General features: G+C 41.8%; 1 protein-coding gene across 2 annotated transcripts in view; it reads right to left on the bottom strand.

Moving 5' to 3' along the window:
* CTNNA1 (catenin alpha 1) overlaps positions 1-20986 on the bottom strand; it is a 122889-nt gene that overhangs the window by 15036 nt on the left and 86867 nt on the right. For both annotated transcript variants that reach the window (XM_056348510.1, XM_056348511.1), the window contains 4 exons: positions 19139-19231; positions 7660-7816; positions 2122-2322; positions 896-1047 (listed from right to left, as the gene is read on the bottom strand). In XM_056348510.1, coding sequence (XP_056204485.1) covers positions 896-1047; positions 2122-2322; positions 7660-7816; positions 19139-19231 — 603 coding nt within the window. The remainder of the gene's footprint in view (positions 1-895; positions 1048-2121; positions 2323-7659; positions 7817-19138; positions 19232-20986) is intronic.

A 20986-nucleotide genomic window follows, 5' to 3' on the forward strand; every position in this document is an offset into this window, starting at 1 on the left:
TATTCTGGGGCTGTATGTCCTTAATTTACTTATCACTAAAATGCATCTGCCATGGTTACCATTCTGAAAGATGAAGACAGTTTCTCTGCAAGGCATTTACATTTGAGTCAGAGGAGTACAAGGAAAAAAGAAAAAAAGGAATAAAACCTCTACATTTGTTTTTGCTGTGTCTGGCTCCTGCCCATTTTCACCATGCTAAGATTCAAGAAATATGCCCATAGGTCAGCCTCAACCAGAACTTTCTTTTCTGCAACCCTTCAATCAAATGCAGGAGCCCTTTTGCATCTTCCCTGCACACCTCCTACCAACCTAACGCTGCCTGACTTCCAAGTCACACTCACCGCACCTGAAACACGCAAGCACCGAAGAGACAAAGCCTCTGTGAACTGGTCCCTGTTTACCAAGGTTAGCCAATTAAGAAATTACACGCTCTGGGAACTACAGACTGAACTCCTCTAAACCTGTTTTTGACTAACTAGCATTAATTCTCAAAATGTACTTAATAAAGAGCCATCAGGTTTTATCTCTAAGCTCTCAAACCCTCAAAAAGCATCTACAGTTATGAATCCACTCACTGTTGTTAAATCAAAGGTCACTGATTTTAGCACATTAACAAGCAAGGCATTAACATATTACAAAAGATGCGTGAAGGGTATTTAGCATTACAACTTTGGCTATCACTGATGCTCAGATCTGTTTAATGAATTTGAATCAAAATGTACTTCTGGAGTACTCCACAGAGTGATTAGCAGTTTTTAAGACTCTGAACATTAATATGAGCTAAATGAAAGTCTTATGCTGCCTGCTCTCAGTAAAACTGATGCCTGTCAGTTCAATAAAGGTGGGGGAAAGCGAGCAGAAAACCAGAAAGCTCTCTGAAGTAAGTTATGCTCACCCGGATCATCAGTACGGCCTTCCTGATATCTCGTATTCCATCATACACCAGTCGCGAAGCATCGATAAATTCATTTTCATCCATTGGCTGGGCAGGGTCTGAACTCAGTGCTTCCACAGCAGCTTCTACTTGCTCAGTAAAGCGTGGCATAACTGAATTAAGAACACAAAATAACAGTCAGTCCCCACCCAATGCCACTTTCTGCTGGACACTCCTGTAAAAGATATGCGTGTGCCTGGTTGTTAACCATCGCTGGAAGCGGTGCAGCGGTTCCGTTTAAATTCAAAACACTTGTAGAAGGACAGCAGTACCATAGCTCCAGCCTTAGTCCACTTCCATTTCTGTTTACCTTGAAATGAGAAGTTGATCACACCCTTCTAGTGGACAAGGAGAAAACACCTGGGGAAGCAGTGAGAAACTATGGGATAAAATATTAAGCATTTGTTTAATGTTCCCTGCAGATGTACATATTTTTTGGAAAAAATACAATACTACCACTATGAAACTCAAGTTTAACGAGGCACTGGAAGAGGGCAGGTTGCACTGCTGTACTTCATTGACTCACTGCACTCCAGGAAGAACATCACAGAACCACTTACAATCTGTTAATTCCTTCAGTGTCACCCACGAATCTTCATTAAAGTAATTAAAGCAAAACCAACAACTAATGGTTGGCACAGGATTCAGTGAGGCAACCTTACCCTGTATGGATGCTACCAGCCAGTTCACAGGAGACACCACCCCCAATTGTTTAGGCATGGGAGACTTCAACCTACTATGTTTCTTTAATAGTTACAAAGACATTTTAGAAAATTTGCCCTAAATTATTACCCAAAATTTATTCTACTGGGCCAATGTGGCAGAAACCTTCTTTCTGGATCTTGAACACTTGCAGAGCCTGGTACAGCACTGCAAGACAATCAGCATAACTTTCAAGCCCTGACTCACGGTTTGGGACTCACTCCCTGGTGTTTTAGCTTTCTACGGCTCAGTCAATGACAGCAAGCACATCCAGGGAGACCTTGCGCACTGCTGAGTTTTAAGCCAGTCAACACAGCAAAATTACATTTCTCATTTTGCCACAGCTCTGCAAATAACTCCCACTAATTTTCATTATAGTATGTAAATGGAGTCTTTAATAGATTTCACGGGTACATTAGTATCCGGCTGCCCGTGCACTTGCAAGCAGGATGAATCCAGAGATCTTGGGAGTAACCGACTCTTACCTGTGTTGGACAGTAACTTCGTTGCTTCCAACACCTTCTCAGTGTAGACCCCAGGTTCGTAGTTATCCATTTCAGAAGTGACAACATGAATGACTCTAGCAGCACGCCCTCGAATTGCACCAGCTGTGCGGTCTAAACCATCAACATCTTTTTCTTGGAGAGCAATGACACATTTGTTTACATCTTCTAAAATATGATTCTCTGGTGGTAAAAGGAGGAGGATTTAGATGGTCATATCTTCTCTGTTGCAGTCATCAGCATTGCAATTTCTCAGTTTGCGACCTGCTCTATAAAACCCCCAGCAAGATGCTGTGAAGCATTAATTGTTAAACTCGCTACAACCAGCAAACAGCTGCCCTTCCAAACTGGGTGTCCAAAAAAATATCAGTCCATCCACCTACTGGCATCCATGCTTCCTGAGCCCGTTTGTATTTGGTTTTACCAACAGAAAAGCTGAGTTCAGTTGAATTCTCCCTTAAACTGTTTCTTTCCACATTCCTCCCCTGGCCTGCCAAAGCCCTTACTCCACGTGCTTGCGAACCCCTCCCCCATCACTGCCCTGCGTGGGGCGGCAGGCACGTTCCCCAGCACCACACCTCATCCACTCCACGCTCTCATGCACTGGGCACTTGTTGCACGTCTCTAGCTTCCTACACAGTGTTTTCCTACAACCACACACATACCATCAAAGCATATTAAACTGTTAGCCCTCCATTGAAATTTAAGACACATAACATATGCAGTGATTTATGCAGAAAGCGTTCCAGCGACGGAGTACTCATTGCCTTTTAAGAAAACAAAAAATAAAGCCAAGACCTCTGTTTGCAATTTACTTTCAGAATATATGTTCTCTTTTTATACAGGGATATCTTTGCCCATTTATCAAGTCCAAGAAGCCAAAAATGACTAAAACCACCTCCTAAGAGATTTCTAAAGATGCCTAAAGAGGTTGGGATCCTCTTTTGGGGAAAGCTACCCTAAAGGTCCTCTAAACTCTGTTAGAGACCTCTTTAATGTATCAGTACTACTGCTTTGATGCTGCCATCCAATATCAGCATTTGGGCTGCTTGGTAAGAAACCAACTTGGAAACATTTCTGCTCTGTCACTTAAAATAGTTTCCAGAATTACTTACCATTGACTTAATCATGCTACACTGCCAATCCGTGCCACTGAAGTGGCTTTTATTCCCTGTGCAGGTAGTAAAAGAGGCATTTTGCAAAAGTTTGTAGAGATGAGAAGCACATAGAGTTGACTGATAGAGGATTTGTATAAACTGGCTGAAAGGACTGCTGCTGGAAATGTTACGCTTAATTTACATAAAATTAACAGAGCCAGGTGCAATACTTCAGACTCCTGTAAGCAACCTGGACAAAACATACACTTGTGAAATACCTCTGAAGCAACTCGGCCTGAACCAGTTCAGCTGAGGGCAGAATGTGGCCCTAAGAGAGAGAAGTGCAGGTTCATTAGTGATGTGACAAGTCAGTGAGCAGGCAGCCAAGGTACAAGAGCTGCAGCAAGATGCACACAGAGTTTCGGTATTTAAAGCAAGAGACAGACATCCCTGCAAGTCACAACAGTAAAAAGAAAAAGCATCGGCGCCAGTCCAAAACACAGACTGTTTATTGCTTGAATTCCTTAATGAATAAATTAAGCCACAGACCATTTAAAAGCCTCTTTGGATTATAGGAACTTTAATAAAAGGCATGGACAAAATGAAGATGAATATTTAAATGCCTGCTGATCATTTAGCGTCTTTTGCAGATGTGAAGTGGCCAGAAAGACACTTCCAGGGAAAGAGAACCCCCCCACAGGGCAGTCTGCAAGGGGCCCTGGGGAAGTACAGGACTGTCAGGTGCATCCACTCTGGTTATACTCTCCCGTTGGATGATAACAAATAAGATTTGACACTTCTGTGTGCTTGTACATACACACACTGCTACCTGTCCTACAGGCATATGGACCACAAGTGTCTGGCACAAAATGCCATCTGCCGAGGCCGGGGTGGCAGAGCCCAAGAAATGCTGACACAGAGGTTCACCACCAGCACCTTCGGGGATGTGACAATGCCGTCCTGCATCAAAGCTAACAACCCTCCTGTTGCTGAGCAGGAGAAAAATCTCACAGCAACAGAATATAACACAGAATATAACAAAGGCAATGGCAAAGGCATCTCGTCCTACCGAAATGACGATAGGGAAAAAATGGTATGGTTTGGCAACAAGGTAAGAGGAAAGGCATTTTTCCAATGAAAATTATTTTTAGAGCAAACAATGAAATACACAAAACCGTGGAAAGCTAACAGAATTAAAAGTCCCTCCTGACTGTCAATCCTCAATCCACCCCCACCAAACAGCTTCCACCTCCCCCTACCTCCCCATTAAAGGGATTAAGAAATCCTTTTCCGAACATCCCAAGAAGTCTGCAAGGGAGTCTGGGGGCTGCAGGAGACCAAAACCTAAGAGCAACAGTCAGGAGATAAAGCCACAGACGCATAAATATAACTGCTTCTCTGCTGTGTCCCCTATGGAAGGTCTTAGAACAATTTCCATGCTGGACCCTGTCTTGACAAGGGACACTGGAGGAACCAGGTCGAGCAGCAGTGTCAGTAGACATGGTTATGGAACAAATACTGGAGTGTTCATACACTTGTAAAAATAGTATTCATCTTGTAATGAAGAAGGACAATCATTGGGCCCAAGAAATATTCATCTGGAGGCTCTTAAGACAAAATAGCTCCATTGTGATGGGCAGCCTCTTGCATAAACCTCTGTCAGTGGCAGAGTAACAGAAGGCAGCAAATGGAATGATTTTTTTGAGGGTTTCAAAGGAGATCCAGGTAATTTCAGAACACTGAATTTGACAATTACATGGTGCTATCAGCAACCGCTCCAAAGAACAGAGGTAGTGGGCACACAAACATACCCAGAGTGCTTAGGGAAGGTACTGACAAGAGGGTTAAGAATTACAGAAGGTACAGAAGAGCTTTGATACGGGGAATAATGCAACAGGCAAAGACTCTGCAGTTAAGAAAGAGATGACTGACTAAGCGTACGGCAGAAGTCTGTACATTTACAGCATGAAGAAAGTGAGTAGGGAAAAAACTCTCTTTCACCATCTCCTACTACAACTAGGGGCATCCAACAAAGCAAACAGACAACACTGCAAAAACGAGGAGCTTCTTCACACAGAGCACAGTTAAGCTGTGAATTCTGCACAGGATGATGGAGATGCCAGTGGTTTATACTGGTTGAAAGAACAACTAACACAACACAACTTAAGTGAGGAAAATCTGTCAAGGACTGTTCAGTAGATATCACCTCTGATGCTGGAGCTCCCTGAGCTGCAAATCACTCATGGTTGGGAGCATACAGGAAAGATCTCTAGGCCACAGGACTCCCCTTCTATAAATCTCCTACGCCCTGACAATTAGCCAGACCGTTGTCCTAACTCAAAAGGCGCTTCTTGTGCTATGTCCTTCATAAAATACTGTAACCTGCAAGCTTATCTGCAATGCTGTGCGTTTAAGTACCTTCTTCCATGATATTCTGCTGTTATCTAAACCAACATCTCTTTCATCAAGCCTTCACTTGTGGATAATTGATAAAATTCTGTAGCATAGGCTGAACAATGAAGTATATACTTCATGATGGGTTGTAGGAATGGTGGGGGGGGGGTTAGGTATACACACACACATATAGACTCACATGAACTCTTTTAAATTCTGCTTACATCCCAGTTAGTAACTGATACAAAATGCCACAAACATCCTAATAACCCCAAATGGAACCTGGTATAAATCATGCCCGTCATGATTTTATCCTAAGAGACATTTAGACTTTTAGCAGACGAATTGGGAGTTGTGGCATTTATATGGAAAACATTTATCAATGTTCAAACAAATAATATTTAAAACAGTATTTATTGCTTTAATATTTTTCTAACATCTCTTCGATAACGAAGCACGTACAAGTAACTGCCGAATGCACTTGAGCATCTGAAGTAGGCCCAAACTACAGCACTTCCATGGCATCGTTTTGGGTGGCAAGCAGACACTCAAGGTGAACTCTCTCCCAAGTCAGCCTGCTATCGCCCCAGAAAAGAAGCGTTCCCTGATTATTGCCAAGTCCTTCAAACTCTTCAGAGCGCCTCAGCAGTGGGCCAACATCATAACCTGTGCCCTCAAAAGCAGAGTACCCATGTCCTCGAATGACCTACACAAGGATGCAGCCCATTCTGTTCCAGTGGCTTGACCCATTTTGAGCCACACCTGTAAGTGAAATACAGCAAGGCAGCTTTATCCAGACTGTTTTCACCAACTGACAGCTTTTTCTCTTTAAAATGTTTTGTACACTTGTGGGCAAACTCTAAGTGGAGCCATGAACTTCTGCACACAATTCCCTCTAAATATATTTCCCCAGAAATAGGCTCCTCACAGCTGTGCAATTTCAACTACTGCTGCAGCGCGAGCATGCAGACAGACACAAAGAACTAGGACATTCAATTGCTTAGTAAGTTTATGCTAACTCACTGCAAAGAAAATTTTTATTCAGAACCCAGGGAACCACAATACAACATGTATAATAATACAGGTGACTCATCACATAAACACTACTTTCTGGGTTTTTTTTTTCCTTTTTCTCTTTTAATAAAAAAAAAAAAAAGGAAATGGTCTTTTAATTCAGGACCCTAAATTTTTCATCAACGTTTTCTAGCTATGTTCACCTGGTACTTCTCACTCCACACATCTTCCTGTGAAATCTCTTTACAACAGGAGTTTTTAGGTCACTCAAGATGCCCAAGCCTGTTTGCACCAGGACAATCAGACCCTCAGTTTGTAGCAGTAATTTGTGAATGCTATTGCAGACACAATTCAAGTGGTTATACCACCATGTCCTCTGACTACAGCTGAATTAGAGGATGTGAAAATAAAAATGCCCACTTATTTCTAGGTCACAGCAGCTAATAGTGGGTCTTTATCAACGACGCTGATAAAAAATATTATCTTGGCAAGCACTTTGCCAAATGGAATTATTAATCTATTATAATGATCTAATCTTTTTCGAAAACTTCAATAAAGCTGTTAAAAATATTCACAGAACATTTTCTATATGAACAGTTTTATTTTAAGGAACTTGTAGGATGATGGTTTGCTATTCATTTTTATTTACATATCAAGAGTCTATGGTGAATTAAGAGATTGTCTTTTTTGCTAATTTGTAACTTCAACATAAACATATTCTATTTCCCCCAATGTTACTGGTGGGGTTTGTCTACAGTAGCTAGATGGCAATTTGTTGGTAGTTCAGCTAGCAATTACAACTCTTGAGACGTAAAGTGTCTTCTCCTCGTGCCAAGATCTCCTGCTCTATGTTCACACCTTGCTCAGCAGAAGATGACGCTTACCAGGTAAAGTGTACCAACACCATCCCTTCCAAAAACCCGAGAGGACTCTGGAATACATGTAGAAACCACCTGTTTCCAGGAATAAGCTCAGTTGCAACAACAATTATTTCTGAGATCAACCCCCTCCTTACCTGATACAGCCAGGAAGTCATCAATGGAAGTGATGTCATCAACAGCATCCGTCAGCACACGGACTTGCTTCTCCCATTGCTCTTTGAAGAGATCCATGTTTTCCTGAGCCAGCTTGCTTTGGGGTTTAGCAGCCAGAGCCAGTGCAGCATTAATGACCTATAAAACACCTCAGGATTTTTAAAATATAGCCTTAATGAAACAATTAGTTTCCCTGTGTTTATCCAGTGAACTCAAAAGTAAACAATGCAAGTTTAATAAGTTTTCAGGATTTTGATGTTTAAATAAAGAAGTGTTTTATCCTGTTGCTCTCACATCCAGCTCATACCTGCTTCCACATTTATTATGGTTAGTTTTTACAAGTGAAAACATTCACAAGAGCTAGCTTCACCTTTCTTTAACAGCTCATGTTAAAAAGGTGTTGCTTTCTGAGCGCAGGTTGTGTTGTTAAGTATTTTAGACAGGATGACATTTAGTACACTGGAGGCTGCATTTCCTATGCTACTTGCCAGAACCTGAGAAAAAAGGTCAAAAAAAGATTAATCTTACACAGTCTGAAGTAGAAACAATATGCAAATACAAAATTAAAAATAATGTTTGTATTTATCTTCTTTTCCTTAAAGCTTTACTCTGTACCTTGCAAATAATCGTTATCATACCTTAAAATTTCTGTTACGGTTGTGAAACAGCCAGATTAGCCATGGAGCAGGAGAGGATACTCTCTGATGATCCCCCTGAACACCCCCCTACTAATTTTCTTCAAACCTGAAGACTGTAATTCACTCCAGATCCTTTTTTTTTCAAGTAGAAAAAATGCTACGCATACTGCTGGGTAACAAAGTTTATGTTGTATCTACTAACTGGTCAGCTGAAGGACCAAAACAGCCTCTGTGGGTGTGGGAAGAAAGCAATCTCTCAGAAGCCTGCTCCTGTTTTGCTGCACTATGCTCCAGCAGAATGACCTGGAAACACGCCAGGCGTGAGAAACCATCCACATCCAGACTGACATGACAATCCTAACCTTGTTTTCAAGTACCTGAGAGTCAGAGTTAATTAACTTACAAGTTCAATGTATAATTTTTCTTCTCTACTTTAGGACCATATCAATTCCACAAAGTTGCTGAGCACAACATGCAAGCACCAGATGTTCCTGGTTTTCCAAAATCTATTTTCTCTACCTGCTTCATTTAAAAGTGTCACAAAGCATTTAAAAAATATATATAACTCACTAAACATGGAAATGATGGTGATGTCAAACATATCATGATGGCACTGAATGAATCAGGCAGGAGAAGGAGGCTGATTCACTCAAGAAATGCTAGAAATTAGCAGTGACTGAGGAAAATCCACAGAAATGCTGTACTGCTCTCCATGCTACTGTCCTGCCTCTGGAGGTGGAGGCTGCAAGTCCCGGTCAAATTGAAACGAGCTCAACGGGTTTGATAACACAGACAAATGCAAGAAACAATTTGGCAAGAGAGGCAATCTGTTTAGGAGACCTGCAGGGATGAAACACACCTTTGAACCCTGGCAATAATGACAGCTACCCCATCCTTCACAAAGAGCGTGGGACCCTCTGCTGCTTCCCCTTCCTCAAACCCGCCACTGAACCTGGGCGGCTCACCTGGGCAGGCATGCCCTCTAAGATCATGGTTCTGAAGTCCCAAAAGCCCCCAAAAGAGCCTTGCAACACTCAAGAAAATGGTGTTTAAAATTTTTAAAGAGAGGTTTTAGAAAGGGAAACCTGTCCTCTGCTCAAGAGCCCTGATTCTGAAGTCTAGTCACCACCATTTCTTGCCCCAGTCTGATGGATGTAATGAATTATCCACCTATCAATCAAAATCTATATATCCTAAGTATTATGAAGGTGAATCCAAAAAACAAATGTCCTGGACACAAAAAGGGTAAACAGACAACACTCCAGAAATCTGCTTTTAGATCTTATCCTGCTCGTAGCCATAACTACTGAGACACTGAAGATGGTGATACCATGGGTCAGGACAATTGTCTCCTGCTCTCTTCTAGCTGCCTTGGCTAATATCAGATAGGAAAACAACCTCTTAAGCACTGAGACAGGTCAGCATTAACGCTGATGGAACATATGGCCTGTGTACCTGTGTGATGTATGTCTGGACAGTAGCATCTGTCTGAACAATTAATCTTTGTCAACAGCACAATCCAACCCCAGATGCCCACATTAAGCAACTTTTCACACATAATGGAAGAGGTGTCATAAATACAGGGCTCTGCAAGTGCTCAAGAAACTCAAACAGGGTGTTGTCACCAAATCCAAATGCATGAGGCACAAGATGCACCATCATCCTCCTAACAGGCAGCTTGTCCAACTGAGAAAAGGAAATTCTTGCATACATTACAACAGCAAAAACACATGGCCAAGGCAAATATATTTCAAAAAAAATGTCCAAGTTTTATACAATCTCCCTTACAAGCAGACATGTCTTGCATTTGGAAAGCAGCCAGCAGGGCCAGAGATGAGGACAACATGGTGGGGAAATTGAAGGCTATCAACTATCACTGTGGAGCTAAAGACAAAAAACTACAGCTTAGGAAACCCATACAGGGATGTGTGTGCTCAGGAAGAAATTCAAGACAGCAGATACAGCCCAGGAGTCCTTTTTGCAGCACATACTCCATCTCCACGTGCAAAGTGGTCACAACATTCAGTTTTAGCAGGGGTGATAAAACCCGTCACTCTATGTACAGCTCAGCATTTATGTGGACAAGTTATCCCGGACATGTCTCACATGTCTGCTTGAGGTAATGTGCCAGGGATTACCAACAAAACCCTGCAAATTACCGGTTCGAGTCAATATTCTCTTACATGATGCCTGGTATCCAGTACAGAGTGACTGATTTATTTGCCAACAGATGCTTAGACAGACATGGGAAAAGGACAAGGATGCTGGATCTTAAATAGTCTGTGCATGCAGCAGGACCATGATTCCTTTATTATCTAAAAATGAACACTTGGAGGAGGAGGGAGAAGGGACTGATTAAAGTACACTATTGCTTTTCAAAAAAACCATGAAGCATTGGGAAATTAATTTAAAATATGAGTAACTTACAGGAAGGAGAAAGAGATATGAAGATAAATATATAGAGTTCAAAAATAGCATGAAGATGCCCAGACTACCTGAAATGCAGCTGCTTCCATGTAAAACATTTGGCAATTTCAGGGAAATAATCTGTATTTCAGAGCTTTTCCAAATGCTGCCAAAGCACTGTGATCACAATGACTCACTGAAGTTGTACAAAGAAAAGAATCAAACAGGGACATTTTGAGACTATCCAGAAGGAAATGAAGCATGGCAAGAAACCACACTATTTTTATCGGTGCTTTGTTTCATGTAGCAATTGCAGTGTTCAAGTCAGACAGCCCAACGCTCGATAACATGATTCTAGCGAGTTACTTGGAGTTGCTCTCCTCCACCTCGCAGCTTCCTGCAGCAGCAGCCAGGACTTGGCAATGCACGCCCCAAGATCGGAGAGGCTTAGGATTCAAAAGACTTGCAATTGATGTCTCAATCTGTACCTCAAATCTCCTTTTCATATCTTTCATGGGAAGAAGCTGCTGCTTTTTTTCACTTATTTTCCCTATTGAAACTAAAGGTGTCAGACTGGATTTATATATTTGTACCTTTGCAGGACAGGACTCTCCCAGGTTCCCTGAGGAGTGACTTCTGCCTGGGTTACAGGACTGTGGCTGCTTTGCCCAGAAGCTCTCTTAAACAGCACAGCTAGCTAGTCCAGGACAGAAAACACCTTAATCTTAGATATACTTGTGGGCAAATTAAAGCCACTGGGTCACCCAGAATTAATTTTTTTAGGCTTAATTTATGATGGCTTCCAGCCTCACCTTTACAGCACCCCATCTGAAAGACCAACAGAGGCTAGAAGAAAGCTCTCCTACGTGGTGGTGTTCCCACGAAGAACAGTTTTGAAAATTTGGCTGCCATGGCCCAAGGAAGAAACATCACTTGAGGGAAGAAAACTATCACCTACTTATTTTGCATTGCAAACCCTACCTGTCGTACCTTAACATAGTCTCAGTGCACACGTCTGTAAGCCACGTAACTCTCCATTTCAGTGGCTGTAAGCACTTTATATTTTTTGTCTCCATCTTTTTGATAGGACTTTTTGCTCTTCACAGGAGACTGTTCTTTCTGCAGCTGGTTTAACTTCGCCCTGCTCCCTGTAGCATTGGTTTTCAGATGCTACTGTGCTACAACAAGGTTTTTTTCAGTTTCAAAAACAAACATCCAGTCTTCTCTCTTCACTATACAACTTTTCTTTACAACCAAAACATCTGTGATTCCTAAATAACTCACTTGGTTTTTGTTTTTAAATAAAGATCTTGATTTACCAGCTTCCTTATGACATCTGGGTAATGAGTTGGAAAGTAGCTCCATGGCCTTCAAATCCAGGATACTTTGTATTTGTTTAAAAGGAAAAAAAAAAAGAAAAAAAAAGCTAATAAACCAAGAAGCCATCCATCAGCTATCATCTCAGGGGCAGAGGAAAAAGGGACACACACAAACCAAGCCCCAGCTGTGATGTGAAAACCAGTTTTATTCTGGAGTATGTGAAAGGGCGCTCGTCAAGCACACCACAGGATCAAGTTTGCTTTGGAAAGAAGATCCAAGAGTGAGCAAGGGCAGAAGCAGTGATCTCAGCTTTGCCTTTTAAAGCAACCTCCGTGCAAAGCTGAGTGGAAGAAGTCTCTTATTCAACCCGCCAAAAGTGGTAATTGCACCACACACTGCCCCTTATTTGCTCTGTTTTATTCCTGCTGACAGAGCGCTCCTGTGATACAGAGGGCTAGCTGTAAGGCAGAAGCAAAAATACGATTCTCAGATCACAGCTTTTCAAATGGTCAACAAATGGATTCATGACCTTACCACCAAAGCCACCACAGCAGCTGAGCCCAGCCAGGACTCTCTCCTTGCCCACATGGATTTTAATGCCTGTATTTTTCTGTACTAAAGAAAGCATAGCTTGCTTATTGGCAGTTTGTAAGAAGCTGCTCATAATTTAATTTTACATACGCCAGATGTCAAAGTTACTTCCAGTGTTCACCCTACTCACGTCTCCTTCCTCACTCCTAATTGCATTTTGTTCTGAGTGGAAGAAAAGGTTCATAAGCAGGACATTTCAGTCGCTTCCAGTTACATCCAACCCCAGGTTTGCATCCACATGTCTACGTGTGCTAACCCTCTATGTAGTTCAATACAGCAAAAAGCACTCTGCAAACTCTGATGAGCTGAAATGCCTGGAAGCAAAACATACAGAAGATTTTTTTGCACTTTCGCTAGCTATAATGGCAGTGACCAGCAAGTGTACGGAGGCTGATGCACCAAAAGAAGGAAAAGTTTGCTTTGATTTCCAATACTTTGTTCCGATGTATAAAAGGTACTTTTGAGCACTTTCCTTTCTTGCGAGTTACGCAGAGAGTGACCGCAGGCATCTCTGCAGAGATACTTACTCTTGTTGTTACAGTGCTATAATGACCCACAAATACACACTTTTACTGGAATAACATGACCTTTTCCAGTTCAGCATACACTACTGTGTGCTGGTTTTGGCTGGGGCAGAGTTAATTTTCTTCACAGTAGCTAGTATGGGGCTGTGTTCGGGATCTGTGCTGGGAACAGCGCTGTTAGCACAGGGGTGTCTTAGCGCTGAGCAGCGCTCACACAGAGCCAAAGCTGCTTCTGCTCCCCACAGCCACCCCAGCAGCGAGGGGGGGGGGGGGGCGGGGCAGCAGGAGCTGGGAGGGGGCGCAGCCGGGACAGCTGACCCCAGCTGACCCAAGGGCTATTCCACACCGTATGGCATCATGGTCAGCATATAAAGCTGGGGGAAGGAGGAGGAATGGGGGGAAATGGAATGATGGTATTTGTCTTCCCAAGCGACCTACGACCTACGTGTGATGGAGCCCTGCTGGCCTGGGGATGGCTGAGCACCTGCCTGCTGAGGGGGAGTCATGAACAAACTCCTTATTTTGCTTTGCTTGTGCGCACAGCTTTTGCCTTATCTATTAAGCTGTCTTTATCTCAACCCACACGTTTTCTCACTTTTACTATTCTGATTCTCTCCCCCATCCCGCTGTGGGGGGAGCGAGCGAGCGGCTGTGTGGGGCTTGGTTGCTGGCTGGGGTTAAATAACAACATACTGTCGAAGTATTTACTGTTTTCATATTGTGTACAGATAATTATCCTATCAACTTCCCCATACATGGAAAAAGTATTTTCATTTGTAGCTGAGGACTGATACTATTGTACCAGTCAATGTAGAAGCTGCAAGAATTTTGCTGCCATTTGTTTTGGTGCCCATTTTTGTTCCCTCATTTTGCATTTCACTGACTTCAAGTGCTGAAGCTTTGGGGGTTTCAGGGACTCTGTCTTTTCTGGAAGCTTTTCTGCTATGGCACTCCGCAGTAAATACTGCACCTCTGAAGAAAACATAGGGTCCTTACACACTAACATACCTTGTTCTACAGAACTGAATCCCTTTCTCCTAACTTTGCTTCTTTTTATGCATCAGTAACTGCTTGAGGTTCTAATAGTTTCTTTGATGGCCACTCCCGTCCTGTGCTGGCTCTTCTTCACAGCAAGCCTGCATGACACAAAGCTGCAACCCATGTGTTAAGGTTTTAATACAAGTATTTCTAGTCAATGCCAATAAAATGCTTCAAGCACCTGTCATTAAAGAGTCTGGAGATAGAACTGCTAGTTAGGACATTCAAAAGATTTGACAGTCTTTCAAAGAGAAGAAAAAAAGGGCCACTTGTTCAATGTTAAGTCTTTACCGCAAGAAAAATCAGGTTACCTTCTTCTCCAGCAGCCACCAGGTTGCTGACAGTAACTGGGAACTCAAAGAGGAAAGTCTGCTGGTCACATTTGGGTTTGGTTGATTTGGAGGGGGGGATTGGAGGGGTTTTTTGTTTCTCTATGATGCTGCACCTTAAGTTTTTGTGCTATTTGGAACCTCTACGTGGGTTTCCTTATGCTTTGGTATTTTTTCTGTTTGTGTCAGTAGGTGTGATCAGCGTATGTAACCACCTGCCTCATCAGAGATCTATAAGCAGCAAATTGCTTTTCAAGCATTTCAAAATTGGAATGTAAGGATGTGGAACAGCAATTATTAAATATGATGTTAATATTATGTCAATTTATTTTTATTTTAAAAATGAATTTAATCCAAGAATTATCTGGATTATAGTGGACAGGCAACACTCACTTTACTGTTCAGGGGGCAACTAAACACGCTGTTTGTGCTATGGTAGATTTAGAGGGAGCAAGGAGAGGACAGGCAGAGAAGCTGCCCGGTGCCCTCCCTATGTTTCTCATGAGGGATGAGCGATTTGGGCAGCAGAGGAGGAAGGTAACCAGCCCTGGCTCAGAGCAAGCCCTGCCTTAAAGTTGAGAGAGCAGGTCCTGCATGCCCTCCCCAAGGAAGTGCAGGTTACCCCGCTCCTGCAACCTGCTTCCCAGAAGATGATCAGTCTCAAGGGCAAGGGGCTCCAGCTTTTGCTGGCAGAAGCGAACACCCAACCTGATGGAAATTCTAATCCACAATTATTTTCAAAAAACTCTCAGCCTGACTGCAATTTGGTTAGAAGTCTATAACTTCAGGAGGCTTTAAAGAATGAGAAAGTCAACATATGACTGGTAAAAGCAGCTGCAAGTGACAGCAGACTGTCACATCAAAAGGCTGGAGCAATACTCTTTCCTTTCAAGAGCTGTACTGGGGCATTTTCACTGTTGCTTTCTAAACACCTACAGCTTGTATGATCAGAAACATTCCTATGGTTAAACTCTCTTCTCAGACATCTTTAATGCAAAATGCTGTTACAAAACAGCTTTTGCAAGCTCCCAAAGCAAGTACGTCTTGGAAACAGAACTCAGAAGACAGTTCCGAGTAAGGATCCAGGTTTTCGAGTCGAGATAAACAACATCTCTCGCTAATTTACCATTGGCAAGCTCTGTGTTTAGCAAGGCAAAGAAAACCTCCCCCAGCGCTCTGCAAAGCAAGTGGAAGCACAGGCAACTATTCCAAGCATTTCACAGCAGTACTTTTCCATTTTCATTATGAAAGACATCTTCAGCTTTCATTCTTTTTTTTTTTTTTAAACATTTCAACTGTAGTGATGGAAGACTTTTTTTCCTTCATCTTAAGCCACCATAGACTGGCTTGTCTCCCCACCACCTAGCAAGGCATGAAGCTGCAGAACTGCAGGTAACTCCTGTGAGATGCTGGACAAAGTTGTTTCACTTTGATGTGCAGACTTTCAGCAGCATGTGCCCTCAAAAAACAGAATCTGGGCAGGCTTGTAAGTCAAGGCTTTATGAAGAAAGCAGCAGAGACCCCCCTAATGCTGCCTTATTCCTCCCCTGTAAACCCAGACCAACACAAGTCACCCTGCTATGGAGCCGCACTATGGAGCATGCACAGCTCTTCCTAACAGTTCCTTCTGCACCATCAAAAGGGAGCTCTAAATATCACATTAAGTCTTCAACTTCACAATAATTTCTGCGTTAATTGGCTAGGGACTTACAAACAGGAAGGATGATGTTACTCTTGAGGAAGAGCTGATTTCCAGTAACACAGCCACACTAAGCAAATTTAATTGCTTGCTTTTGTAGAGGCTTTTCACATGAAAAATTTTCTGCATCTTCTTTTTCCTCAAATAATTAAATTTTAAACCTGAGAACATCTGAACCTCTATGTGACACCAGCAATGACTGACTTCTTGTCCACTCCAACAAAACTTCCAAGTTTTCCCTAACCAGCTTGAAGTGTTGCATGTTCCTTACTTCTGCTGCCAGCTCAAAAAGTCTAGTTATGGCAAGGGACTGAGTAACTGCTCTATTTGAGATACAGCTTTTATAATTAACTCTACAGATTGATTTCTGCAGAAATCATTCTTTAACCAGGAGTTCCCTACTCCCTGAATGGCTTCTACTCAGCTAAGCTATTTAAGGTTACCTGGGACTCAAGTGCATTAAATTTCACTTTCGTCCTTTCAACCACAGCAATACCTTGAATTAAATTCCATACATCGTATTTCTCTGTCATACTGATACATCCACTTGAGTTTCAGACACTATTGTAATTACTTATTGACTTGACTCATTCCAAATTGAGCATCTTCCTGGAAAAATACCATCAAAGCCGGAAAAAAAAAAAGGCAAGAAAAAAAGCGTATAATGTTGGGTTTGATCTGTATTTTATGCCTAATTCACATGTTTGCTCAGCAGAGCCACCTAAAAGGATTCAAGAAGCAGCTGTGACTCTCATTAGGAATAAACTGCAAAATAAACAGATAATTGCCTAAAGAAGGAAATAAAATCCCACTAGGCTGTTCTTTATATCTAGAAGCAATTAGGGATTATACAGAATAATCGAAGTTTGGTGACCATTCAGTAACGCAGTTGAGAAGGGTGCTGCATCACTTAGACTGGCATAAAAGAAACTTCTGTACTGTTAGGAGAAAACACAGATGCCATTTGTAAAACAGTTTAGGTAAGTGCCCCTAATTATCTCTCAGGATTCACAACATGTTTAAATACTCTTAGAGCATTAAAGAATCAACCAGAGTACATGTAATGTAATATAAAAGCACTCCTTCAAGTTCTATGAACATCTATAGTGTCATTTACTAATCTCCTGGTGACGCCCCTGAAATTAAAGCAAGACTGTGCAGAAGAGCATCTGAACTGCAGGCTTGGAAGTTCAGATATGTGACCTTTGTAAAGCCAAAATCCATTGGTTATAGCCCTTGTCCATTTATAGATAATCAAAGCTTCCAATGTGTGTTAAATATATTATCCTTAATCCCTGAAGTCTAAGGTTAACGGCTGCAGTTCAGTAGATGTGACTGCAGTTTGGTGACTACAGTTTGTTAATTATTTCATGTTGACTATCGTGGTGTTTATTTTAGAAAGGAGTATATTTATATTAGGAGGCAGTTGTTGGAAAAGCAAAGATAGAAGAATCTGAAATACACACAATTTGAGCAATGCAAAGGGGAAAATAACCCCCCGTCAGACTTGGACAACTATCAGAAACATTAGATTCAAAGAAAAACAAACCTCACTTTCTTAAGATGATTATTTTCAAAAGCATCAGCATTTGTTTGGAACAACATGCATTAGATACCCATATTCTTGGAGAGAACTAAAAAAAAATAAATAAATTCACATCCAGCCTAGTCAGCTACTTTAGAGACAAGCAAGCCCTTATACTAGATAAGGTGTATTTTTAAAAGCTTTTTCCACATGCTTTGTTCCAACTGTAAAAATTGACCTTTGGTTTTAACAAGCTATACACACCACTCGCCCCAGATGTGGGAGGCAAAGAACTTCACAGCCAATATAGCTGATGCACCAGACCCAGGGTCTGATGCTGGTGTGGGAACCACAGAAGTCCACCCCTGGATGACAAAAGACCTCCTAGATAATATTTAATGTTTTATGTTTAGATGCCTATCTTCACCTATTTAATAGCACTGTTACTTAAAAGTAACAGAAAACCTAAACCAGTCCTGCTCTCCATGCTATCTTCACCTGTTCCCTTAAAATTCCCCTCCTGCTGAGGCAGGTACAGGTGAACATACCTGTATCTCTCTTCATTTTGACTGGTTTTGAAAGGACCAATATATATGTGGGAAAACCTGAATGAATTCCAAATAATCCTGAGATGACACACTTTAATTTCATAAACTGCCATTTGACCAATTTTTTTGAGTACATACTTTCCGTTAGCTCCCCATCACCAACAACAGCTTGCTTAGATGTTTCAGATCTTAATTTCCTGTTGCTTTAGAAGATGTATATTACAATAATTGGCAGTGCACTGTAGTCTTCAGGGGTTCATCCAAGTATCTAGTTATTAACAATTAAAAAACCAGGGCTGTCAAAATGGAAGAGGATAGTCTAGTGCTTACACATACATGATTTCCTTGTTTCCATTAAAAAGTTATTAACTAAAAGGTAGTCTCAGCCAGGTTCAAACACTTCATGCATAGCCAGCTTCCTCTGATCCTAGTATCATGAAAATTTTTTGGCATATTTATATTCTACTCGGCAAAAAATAATATAATTCATCTCACAGCCTGCACAGGAGCAGTGGTAGCATCTTCACAAGACATCTTCCTGAAACATGAATGTGCACAGATAACCACTGAAGGTTCCTGCACGTTACTCGAATATCCTGGCCAAATGAAATTAGAGCTATTATGTAAAAAAGATCCATTTGTATCACTAATTACTCTGTCACATATTTTAAAGTTTCTAAGTCTTGATGCTACACTGCACTTCCTTTTCTACATGCATTAAGGAAAAAGCCAAGTTCTGCAGCAAATCCATAGACAGCCACAAAAAGGCCAGAACATGCTCTAAGCAGGACCAGTTACCCAGCTTATTACAGTATGTCTTTTCTTCTTAGGCTCCTCATTACCTGGGGACACAGAGCTTCAAGTTGGCTGGCTGACATGCGAACCAATTTCACACCTTCTTCATTGTTCGAGATGGAACAGGCCAAGTTGGCAACCTGTGTCAGAGGTGGGAGGAAACAAAACAAAACTGTTAGAACTGGGTTTTACTTCCCTCTGTAGGAAATTTCTTGCCCACCCGCAACAGTGAAGGGTAACCCATCATGAAATACAAAGTGTCCACTTTCATTCAATTCCAACCAATTTTGAAACCACTAACGACATCTGTTCTTTCTCTAGCCATAAAGTCTTAACACATCAGATCAGAAATTCATAGTTATTCAAACCGGACAGACAGATCATTGTTACCACTGATTCGGTTAAGTTCTCTCCAGTAAAACATACAGAGCATCACTGGCAGCACTTGAAGTTACAGTTAAAAAGCCCATTCCCACTCCAGTGAAACAGCAGCAACCACACAATTAAAAAAAACAATCCAGCTCCCATGCATGTGAGGATGAAGTGTTCCAATTTGTATAAGCATAGGGATGCTCCCTTTTGCTTGAAACACTCCTATATCCTACTGCATGTCAACCCAAAAGAACTTGGGAAGCTCATCAAGCAATTCACCTATGCAAGCAGTGCACAGGTGTTGCAAAGCTCAAAACACTTTGCCGGTGTTGCACAGAGCACACCTCTGCAACAGGACACCGGTATTTGAATGCATTGGCTTAAATGTGGCTTAAATGTGGCTTAAACATCTTGATGTGCTTTTTATCTACTCAAAACCTGCAGTATCAGGCAGGTGTTCCTCCAGCCCTCCATTCGCTGGTACAGCGATCTTGAAAATGCATCCACAGTTCTCCAGAATTTGAATAGCATCTCGTGATGCTAAAAACTTTACTCAAAAACCTTGACCTGCTGCACAGAAGCATCCTTAACTAGGTCATCTTGAAACAGAGGATCTTTTGAAAACACCTGTCTTTTAAGAGCACACAGGAAAGGGACAGCACAGAATTTTCTGGTAATTGAAGATATTCCTCATATCGGAGCTACTCTCAGGGGAAGGAAGTCTGAAGTAAGTTACATTTCTTAGTTGACAGGTGAATGACAAGCATGTTATTCTGAGCCATTCGAACACAGAAAGCTGTAAAAATAGCACGAAGTGAACTGAGATGAACACTCAGTACTGTCCTTTCAGAGACAGAGCAACCTGCAAAACCCCTCAGTACAAGCATTATCACAAGCCAGGAGATGCTCAGTAACACCACTGAACCAGATTTCTCCATCAACTTTTCTCTATAAGCTGGGGAAATTCCATTGTCCCTTTAATTAAACTATCCTGTGCATTCATATACAAGTCATTTTGAAGTAGCATCTGCAGCTATATCACATGCTTTCCCCCTCCCCAAGCCATTCCCTACGACAGATGTTCCCACACAGAATACATTACTGTCCCACAAACTGTCAACCACATGCCAATATACTCAAACTGTGGTTTTCACCAACCCCATTATTAATTTTGGGACCAAAAAGCAAATTCCCATTGCAAAGCACACAGCTTCTTCCTCCCTCCAGTTCCAAATCAAGTTATAAAGGATAAAACCCAGTGCACTGTTGAGAAGATAGGTGTGTTCCCAACACTGAAAAACCAAGTAAACAGATGCAACAGCATATATTTGGATGAAAACAAACTGAAGTTGAGAGAAAGACTGTGCAGCATCAACAAGACATAGAAAACTCTGCCAGCTTTCAGGAACAGTAGTGTCCCACTCCTCAACTTTCTTTTCCACTAATCTTTGTAGAAAAGACCTACATACTAAGAGGTGGAGTTGCAGTAAGTCTTCAGCTCGTTGCAAGGCTGTGCAGCTTGC

This window comes from Falco biarmicus, chromosome 8 (genome assembly GCF_023638135.1).
Source record: "Falco biarmicus isolate bFalBia1 chromosome 8, bFalBia1.pri, whole genome shotgun sequence".
NCBI classification, from domain to species: Eukaryota; Metazoa; Chordata; class Aves; order Falconiformes; family Falconidae; genus Falco; species Falco biarmicus.